General features: G+C 54.7%; 2 protein-coding genes across 2 annotated transcripts in view; one reads left to right on the top strand and one right to left on the bottom strand.

Moving 5' to 3' along the window:
• Positions 1–9,855, bottom strand: part of GLUL (glutamate-ammonia ligase) — a 19,414-nt gene that overhangs the window by 6,653 nt on the left and 2,906 nt on the right. Inside the window, exon 2 of the mRNA XM_017729616.1 lies at positions 8,945–8,952. The gene's annotated coding sequence lies outside the window, so the exon portion shown is untranslated. The remainder of the gene's footprint in view (positions 1–8,944; positions 8,953–9,855) is intronic.
• Positions 3,953–9,855, top strand: part of RGSL1 (regulator of G-protein signaling like 1) — a 19,837-nt gene continuing 13,934 nt past the window's right edge. The window contains exons 1-5 of the mRNA XM_017729565.1: positions 3,953–4,143; positions 7,327–7,379; positions 8,044–8,126; positions 8,395–8,469; positions 9,216–9,381. Coding sequence (XP_017585054.1) covers positions 3,953–4,143; positions 7,327–7,379; positions 8,044–8,126; positions 8,395–8,469; positions 9,216–9,381 — 568 coding nt within the window. The remainder of the gene's footprint in view (positions 4,144–7,326; positions 7,380–8,043; positions 8,127–8,394; positions 8,470–9,215; positions 9,382–9,855) is intronic.

Below are 9,855 nucleotides of genomic sequence, written 5' to 3' on the forward strand. Positions count from 1 at the left end.
GGGAACACCGCCGCTTCGCCCCGTAGTCGGTTGGAGGGGGTGGGTGGGTGCAGAAAGCAGAGGGAAAAGGGGGCAGAAAGTGGAGGGTTTGGGTGGGTTTTGGGTCTTTTTAACAACGCTCCCGATCGGAAAAACAACCGCGTGTCCCTGGGCAGGCGGGAGCGGATCCAGGGCTTTCCGCAGCGTTTACATTAGCGGCTGCCTTGGCATAGCTCGCAGGGATGGAAACCGGCTGCCCCGGGAAAATGGGGGGAGAGAGGGAGGGACCGGAGCTCCAAGCCCCGGGCACAGGCTTTGGCTTGGTGCCCACTCTTAGGAGGGGGACAAGAGCTTCTCCTCCTTGGAGCAGGTCACAGCCTGCTTCAAGCACGTGGATTTGCAGACCCTCGCTCCAAGGCACAGGATCCGTCACTGTCATTCGAGGGAGGAGAAATCCTCCAGGTCCACCATGGGAGCATCCACTCAGCACCCAGCAAACCGCAGCCACTGCCCAGTATTTTTCCACCCCGCTTTGTCGCTTGTCCCAACTCCTGCAACTCTGTGCAACTTCCAGCCCGGATCCAAGGGGCAGGAGAGCCACGCCAGCACGAGCAGACGGAGCTGCCACCCTGTGTGCACACACTGAAGGCACACGCAGGTCCCAGGCCAAGCACATGCCACCCACACGCCTGCCACGGGGCCACAGGACCCTGCTCTGTCCCACGCCAGCCTCGGGGAGATGGCACCAAAACTCCCTCCTGGCTATCACAGCCAACCTACCGCGGACACAGCCATTGTACAGCCAGAATCCAGAGGGAAAATGGCCAGGCAGAACCGGATCCTCAGGCGGGAGGAGGTGGAAGTGCTGGCTAAAACCACGCTTTGATTTATTGCCTATCTCAAGAGCCAGATCCCCACCCTCCCTGGGGGGACAACTTGGCTCATTCCTCACCACCGCCTTGGAGCAGCCATTAGTATGTGGTAATTCCCCGAGGCTGTCCAGAACAAGGTGAAATTCAGGTGTTTTCCTCCTCCTGGAATTGCTTGGGCAAGGCAGCGCCACCGAGCATTGCCAACAACCTCCCCTCAGCACTCCAGAAAGTGCCTCCTGCCAGCACCCCAGTTCGGGAACCCTGTGCACAGAGAAATGGTTTCAACATACAAAAAACCGTGACATTTTATCCACAGAAATGAGCTCAGGATCTCATGTTCAGCCCAAGTTCAGCTGTGGTCACCCAAATCTAACAGCTCAGCTGAAGCAAAAGGAAGCAGAGCAGGAGCTGCTGCCGAGGCCCAAAATAGCTCCCATAAAGGGGAGCTGTCAAGCCACAGGCAACGTAAAGCAGTGTTCAGCCTCTTCCCTAGGTTTGTTGAGTGTTTCTTTAATCGGGACACTGAAAGCTCCGATAGCTCCAAATTCTTGGAATTACTCTTGCTACCTGTTAATTTCCCAAACTTTGTCCACCAGACCTGGCTCCAAATAAGCCCAGGTGAAGCCTCTGTGCAGTGGGCTGAACCTCGTGCTATCCAAGCCTCGGGGCTAGGCAGCTCCAGCCAACCCTGAAGGGAAGTGGGGAGCGAAGGCAGCTTGGCAATGTAAACATCTCCTCTCCATCCCAAAAATCCATGCCAGGCAGCAAACCTCAGCCTGGGAGAGACTCCCAGGGTGGGCAAGGGTGTGATGGCGGGGGGGGGAGGATGGAGCTGCCAGCCCCGGGAGGGTTTGGTGGCTGGCTCATACACAAGCCCCTGTGCTCACCTTGCACAAGTTGTTTACGAGCCAGCGGAGAAGCGGCAGCCGCGGACCCAGCGCCCTCTCCCGGGAAGCGTTCCGGGGCCGCCTCGCTGGGCTCACACGGCTTGTTTACCGCCTGCTTTCCTTCCCCTCCTCCCTTTCCAGCCTGGCTTTTTGTTTTTTGGGGGAAAGCGCGCTCAGGCTGTGCCTTCGCCCAGCTGCGTGCTCCAGTGACGGTCGCTGTAGCCGACAAAACCCTCCTCGGGGAGCTGGGGAGGGCTTGGTGCCAACAGGTGACACGACCCACAAATAGATTTAAATCCGTCTTCAAAGGGCCCTGTGCCACACGTGCAGCCAGAGGGTGCGACAATGTCCTGCTCCAGGGGCGAATCCCAACTGGCACAGGCTTTTCCTTCTTCCTCCTATTAATTTGTGGGAACACCTTTATTCGCCTGGCCCGGCACTTCTTGCCAGCACAGTTATATATCTTGAGAGAAGTGCCAAGGTTTGAAAGCTGTGAGGTTGGTGAGCTGCAAGGGTCGGGCAGGCTGGACTTTGCAGCCTGCTGCCTCCAAGGGACAGGGCACAGCTGGGTCCCTGCACTCTCCTGGGAAGGTTTGGGGACCAGGATGAGTTTCTCACAGGTAGCATGGGACATGCCTGCCCTTTTCCAACTCCAGCCAGCAGCCAGGCAGTAAAGGATCATGGCTTCCCTTTCCACTGTGCCTTGCTGGGGCTGCTGTGACCTATCCCTCTCCTCCATTTGGGAATGCCTTAAAATGCAGACAGGTCACATCATTGAGGGGTAGGGCGGGCAGGAGGAGGGGGGGAAAGAGGAGGGTGGCAACTTGAGGGTTAAATAGACAGGATGTGAAATTTCCCTGTGGCTCAGGCCCTGGGGCAGGTGGCTGATGGCTTTGCTCCTGCAATGCTGGGAGTTTCCCAGCACCCTGGGGATATCTCCAAGGGTTGCTCCTCACCACAGATACTGGGATCTCAAGCCCAACAGATTGCAGACCTGGACTGCTAAGCCCAAATAGCCATTTGTTTTTCACCAGCACTAAAAAAAAAATTCTGAAGTAGAAAGGAATGCTTTTTTTTTTCCCAACATGGATGTCACACAGGGAGGAGGAATTGCCCATTTTGTTGTGATGGTTAGGTCCCAGGAGGAAGCTGGACACACCCAAAATGCCCCAGCCCCAGCAATGGTACAGCTAGGAGGGAGGAGGGATGGGCATAACATCATGGAATCACAGAATGGTTTGCTTTGGAAGGGACTTGAAGGTCATCTAGTCCAACCCCCTGCAATGAGCAGGAACATCTTCAGTATCTCTCCTCTCCCCATGCCCAACAGTCAATTCGTTCCTAAATTGAGCTATACCACTTTCAGAGCCATCCAAGGAAGTGCTTTGGGCTAGGAGGTTCTACATAAGGAACTGAACTACACTCAGGTGAGACCAGCCATGGGCTGGGTGTCCTGATGTTGCATCACCTCCATCTCTGCCCACCACTGGGCACAGCTGCCTCTGCTTGGACCCATGACAGTGCGTCCTGGTGGGCTCCCAAGATGCTCCCAGGCTGGGAGACCTGGACATGCAGCATGTTTTACCCATGATTAACAACAGGAGGACTGGAAAAATCAACCTAACGCCTGAGCAAGTGCTTAGTTCCAAAGTGACTGAGGACAGGGAGTTCACCGTGGGGTGGGGGAATGACTGCACTGGGAGGACTGACCTTGTGCAAGCAGCAGTGGCCAACTGATCTCCCCCAGAGTGCTGCAGGAGGCTGACGAAACCCCCCAAGGCAGGTAGGCAGTAGCTGCTGGCCCTGGCTGTGAGCAAACATTGCACGCTCCGCAGCAGACCCATGCTCCCTTTGAAGATGCTGCCAGGGTCAAGGGTAGCTGCAGGCTGGTGGCCAGAGGGCTTTCAGCTTTCCAGAGCAGATCACCTGGGCTGCACCAAAGGGCAATTTAGGAAAGCAAATTAATAAGTGAAAACGTGCAGAGGCACATGCAGAGTGGAAAAAAAAAACCTCCCTCCCCATGGAGCTCCCCAGACCACACACCAGGAAGCACGGAGGGAAGACGGACCTTGGGGCACAGCACCCAGGACAGCCTCATGCAACCCCCCAGATGCTGCCACCTCCCTCCCCACCCCTTTCTCAGCCACCTGGGTGCCTGTCCCCGTGCCCACCACCCACCTTGTCATCCCTCCCAGGAGCCCATGGCATTGCTCCATGCCCCAGCAGCCCTTTGCACGGCTCCCCCTGCTTGCTCTGGGAGATCCAGTGGCATTCCCGGCAGGCAGCCCCTACCTGCTGCCGGCTGTGCTCCACAGACTTTGCACGGGGCCGAGCGCCTTCCCCGAGCACGTGCTCAACTTCAACAGCGCCGGGGGGAAGCTGGAAGATGAGAACGTCAGGGGCAGGTGAGATTTGAGACCTAGAAATTGCTTGGCTCAGTTTGTTCTGTACAAGAGTGGAGAATATCCCAGGGAGAACTCAGCACATGACTTTTCCCTGAAGCTGAAAGTTGGTCACACTGTGCATTGATTGGCAGGGTTGTTTTTGTTGGGATTCCCCCCCCCCCCCTTTTTTTTTTATTAGCACTGTTCACACTGTTAAATACACTCCCAGCCAGGTTGAGGCTGTGTTAGCTGTGGCTGGCACATTAATTTCAGCCTAACACACTTCACAGCTCCATAAGTGAGAGTACAGAAATCCTAAAACCACTGCCTAAGTGGATTAAGCGGTGAATCCGGGCCTGACATTTTAAATTATAAAAGGTAACAGCAAAGTGCTGCTGCCCATGTCCCTCCCTTATGGCTGAATTAAGTCCCTGTCCTGCCACAACACAACCTGGGCTGCTGAAGCCAACAGCCCCAGACACTCAGATAAGGTTATACCAGTGGTTCTGCTTCAGCTGGAGGAGAGATAAGTGAAGGCAGAGCCTGCCACAGGGGCTGTCAGGTGTAAAAGACAGAGCCCAGCCTGCATGGACAGTCCCAAGCAAGGAAACCACAGACAGATGGCAACAGGCTCAAAAATACTCCTGAAGGGAGCACCAGTGTTGTCCTTGCTGAGCAAACAAATCTTATGCACTCAGGAGACTGAGCATGAAAATCACATATAAAAAGTAATTGTAATATGTTCAAGAAAGGAATGAATATTGAAGGCTGAACTGGAATTCCTCAGGCCTTGGTCAACTCCAGTTTTAAGGTGCTGTGGGCCCAATGTCCTATAAACTATTCATATGAAAACAGGATGAGGCTGTACAGGGGGAAAACAATCCCAAGTCTTCCCCGAAAAGCTCATGGTGGGGATATAATACTTATGTGTACACAGGCTGGAGTTTCCCAGATTGCTGGGGCTCCAGACCATCAGCCAGAACCAGAAGCAATGCTGAGGTGTTTGGGGTGGGGGGGAACAACCCCCACCCTCCTGATGGCACCAAAAGGCACAGGCTGGGCTGCTGGGGGAGGCTGTGAGTGGCCAGTGACCACAGGCAGTGAGGCTGACATTGTTTGGGCAGCCTTGGACTTTGCCACCATGGGGAGCAGTGCCAACTGATGTTGGGCAAGGATAAAAATCCCAGCCCCATCCCCTCTGCCCTGGGAACGTGAGACTCTGCCACTGGTCACCTCAGGTCTGCCAAGGGAGGGCTGCTCCCCACGCCAGGGACAGGGGAAATGGGTGATTGAGGCCGGGGCAAGGGGGGAGCAAAGCCCTCCTGATGTGTTTGATGTTGCAACTCTGCCCTTACCTTTTTTATGGAGTCCAGCCACTCCAAGGTTCCTTCTAAATCTGGGCTGTGCTCATGTGTCCACTTCTTTTTAAAAACCTTTTTGGTTTTTCCTAAATAGCCACCCAGCTTATGTGAGCTCCTCTTGTGAGGAGACAATGTGCCTTGGGAAAACCTGGGAAGCTGCAGTCTGAGCAGACTCCATCCTGCCAAACCTCTTGGGGTCTCCTCTTGGGGAGAAACTCCATGGAAATGGCCCTGTGCCCTCCCACAGTAACCATGTTGGCCTGTTCCTGCTCACAACTTTAGTCCTTTCCTGGCAGAAGCCATCACAGTCCCACTGAGGTCAGTCCAGAGATGGATGAGCACCCAAGGAGCTACCCCAGCCTCTGAGGATCCTACTGGGCATCTGCTCAGTTGCCAACTGGAAAATGTTTGTTGGTTTTTTTTTTTTCTCATTATGACCTTTCTCTGAGGACTTTTGAGTCTTTTAAGTGTGAGACAGCCACCACTCCAGCTCATTCCTAGCCCCCCTCTCATCTCTTGGGGTCAGCAGCATAAATCTTTATGGATCCATGATCAGAGCTACTCCTCCCCTGGGTCTTCCACAACTCCTTTCCACAGCTGGGCCTGGCACCACTGGACAAGCAGGTGTTTTGTGGCTCACGGCTGCCCACATCAGTTTGGTTTTTGGCACAGTAACCAGCCCATGTGGCTGGGCTGTGGCCGAAGGAAGGTGAGTATACATCCCCAAGAGGCTGTGCCAGTGCCAGTAGCCCAGCACTGTCCCCCTGGGGTTCCCAGCACCAGCTCCACAATTAATTTGGAACTGTCCCTGTATTCATTGGCACTGTCACAAGCTGCTTGCTGAGATGCAGAGCTCTGATGCTGCTGGGAACAGCTTCACATTCCTGATTTGACAGCACCACCTCGTGAGGTGGGGACACTGTGGGACACTGTCCTTCCCCTCTGCTGCCTGTGCAGACCGTAGGTGACCCCAGGTCTGGCACCACAGCATTATAAAGAGCAGGATCAAGTACCCACCTGGGGAGCAGATTCCTCCTCCTGCCAGGGAAACAGGTCACTCCTGCTGCAAGAACGGGTTCCTTCTTTTTCTCCTTCTCTTCCAACTGGAGGTTCTCCAAGGTTGAGTCTCAGGCCCAGCTCTGATGAAGCAAGACAGCTGATAAGAAATGTGGGGTTGGTCTGTTTGGAGCAGACACAGTGGGGTCTCCTGTGAAATTTCCATCCCAGGCTGAGCAGATGCACTGACAGCAACCACACTCAGTGCCAAGGTGCCACCAAGAACCTGCTTTGAAGGCAAGAAGTTTGCCCAAGCAGGGAGGGGGGAAGGGTTTCATTTTAGGACTGCCAAAGTGTGACTGCAGGGGATTTAAAAAGTGACATTTCACATAGTCACAGGATGGGTAAGGTCAGAAGGGACTACTGGACATCACCTGGTCCAGCATCTCAGCTCAAGCAGGGGCGCCTGAGCACAGTACTGAGGATTGTGCCCAGATGGTTCTCAAATAGCTCCAGTAAGGGAGACTCCACCACCTCTCAGGGCAACCTGTTCCAGTGCTCAGTCACCATCACAGTAAAGAAGTTTTTCCTCATGTTCAGGTGGGAATTCCTCTGTTCCAATTTCTGCTCATCCTGTTGCTCAGCACCACTGAGAAGAGCCTGGCTCCATCCTCTGGACATCCCCCTTTCAGGCACATACAGACACTGATCAGATCCTCTCTCAGTATTCTCCTCTGCAGGCTAAGCAGGCCTAGAGGACAGCCAGGAGGGAAGTGCTGAGAGCCTTGTGGTCCCCAAGAGCCCTGCAGCCCCCCAGGAGTCACCAGAACATGTGTGTCACAATCAGGGTGGCACTTCGGAACACAGCACCGGAACACAACACCATCATGATGACTGCTGGTGAGTTACCCTCTGCTAGGGGCTTTAGCCCTCTAAACACACCCCAAAAGGTGGACAAAGTGGGATAAAAAAACAGTATTAAGCTTTGAAATATGGGTCCTCCCTGTAACACAGCCATGCCTTCATGGAAGAGGACATTTGCAAGGGCATCCACCCACCAGCAGGCTGATGCCAGCCCATCTTTTTACATCCAGATCTTTCAGACTTAAATAAAACTTCACAGGGTAGTGGGAGGTGTTGGGCACTGACACTTGCATTGAGTCTTGGGTGGATAAGGTGGGTGATGCCCAGTGTCTTGGTAAGGCAGAGAAGCACATCTTGTGCCCTCCACCCACAGCACCTCCCTTCTCCTGCCCTATGGATGCCACCACATTTGTGCCCAGCCTCTATGAACCACATACCTTTGCTACTTAGGAGGCTGCCATTCAAACTTCCCAGCTCCTGCATGCTGCTGGACCTGCAGGTGCTTTCCAAACAGCCTGTGCCACCCATCCCAAAACACATTTCACAGACTGTCCCAGCTCCAAATCCTCCCATGTGTGCACAGGACAAGCTTGTACCACATATCCCCTAAAGCTGATTCCCCCTCAAAACTCCTTTGGCTCACATTGATGTCACAGCTGGCAACACAAAGCCCAGATAACTTTCTCTTCTCCCCTTGTAGCATCCATAGCCTCCATGGACATGGGGCGGCTGCTGCGAGATCATGTTTTTGTTGACTTTTTCAACACCTTTTTGAACCTTCCTGTAAGTCCACTCTGCACCATAAAACCTGGGACCTTTCAGAGCTCTCCTTAGGTGAACTGTCTGTGGCATTAGAGGCCCCAGGAATACTGGGACTACACCACATACAGGCTGAAAAATGAGGGAAACCTGAGGATCTCAGCTTGGAGATAGAAGTCTAAAAGGGAATTCGATGCCCTTCTCTGTAGTGGGAACTAACTAGAACAGCTAGGCTCTGGGCTCCTCTGCCACCCTCCATCTCTGTCTGCTCTCCCTTTCCATTTTGATCCAGGTTTTTGGCCAGACACCCATTTACATCAGTGGCATGGGCCGGTGGTACCTGTGGCCAGAGCTGCCGAGCCACCTGGTGAGAACATGCCCCTTGTTAGGAGGGGGGAGGAGGGGGAGGAGGAGGGAGGAAGAGCACAGGGCAGGGGAGGGAAGGAGCAGGTTTCTCATCGCCAAGGCCCCTCCCTGGCTCTCCTGTTCGTGCAGCTGGGGGTCATTTCAAACTCAGGCGTCATTTCGCTTTTAAGCCCTGGGCGGAGCACAAGCCATTTAAAGTCCCGCTGCAGTTTATGGGGTCTATCTATGAACACCGAGATCTGGAGCGAAGAAGAGCATGTGTGGTGGCAGAGAAGGACACAAACATCAGCCCCTTGTCCTGTATTCCTCCTGAATTCAACAGGAGTGAAGCCCTGTTGATCACCAGGCTGGCTCAGCCCTCTCCACGCGCGTCCCCGTTCCCCACAGCCGCCAGCGCCGCTTGCAGCGCTCAGATCCCAAAGCAAAAGGGAACCTGCTTCTCTGGCAGCTCCCGGGAATCTGCCATGCCTCCCTGCCTGGGCTCTGGGAAGGCGTGCAGGCTGCTAGGAGAGGGACGCTCGCTGGAAGCACTGCAGCAGCCGTGCAGCGCCGGGGCTCCCACGTTTGTAGGCACAGCTTTTGGGGACACAAGCAGGGACTATAACTTGAGTATCCCCCTTCTGCCTCAGCATCAGGGTGGCTTTTATCGCCATAAAGCAACAGGGCGCCTTCCCCACCCCCTTCCCCTGTAGCAGGGACCTGTTACTCACCCTAATCCCCGGGCAGGAGCCGGCTCCTTCCCCACAGCTAATCCTCTCCTTGGGCACGGGGTTCGCAACGCAGGATCCCAGCCCGGCGGCTTTACTGGCTTGGCTGGAAAAGCACCGACTGCCTCACTTCTGCAAATCCAGCCTGTGCCTCCACCTCGTCCTCTGCCAGAAGCTCCTGGGTTTCATTCGCTCGGTGGAAGCAGGTGAGTCATCGCGGCATGGAGGAAATCGGATCGGCTTCTCCTCTGCAGCTGGGCTTCCTCTCTCCGGGGCTGTCACTGCCTGGTTCCTGCCCAGTGGGTCGTGCCTCTGCTCCGGGTTAAGAAGGGGTTGCATATCCCATTTTTAGGGATGCACCAGGTCCCGATGGCATGTGCAGGGATTTACTCCACCACTCTGTTAATACAAGCTCCCTAAGTACCTACCTAGGAGAGCTTACCAAGGGGTCCAAGGGTGGAGCGGGGTGGAGAGCACCGTGGGGCACGAGAAACAGAGGTGCTGATATTTCGGGTTTGCCGCTGCGCAGGGGTGCCCTGGGAAAACATGCTGTGGTCTCTCTTACTGGCAACAAGTCTGGATTATGCTCACTTTGCCCCTAAAATGAGCCTTCTCAGTCCAGCCAGGTGCTTCATCAACCAGCATGTCAACTGCCCCTTGAAAGAAAGCTGTGGCAGCAG

Source organism: Corvus brachyrhynchos, unplaced genomic scaffold (assembly GCF_000691975.1).
Source record: "Corvus brachyrhynchos isolate BGI_N302 unplaced genomic scaffold, ASM69197v1 scaffold101, whole genome shotgun sequence".
NCBI lineage: Eukaryota > Metazoa > Chordata > Aves > Passeriformes > Corvidae > Corvus > Corvus brachyrhynchos.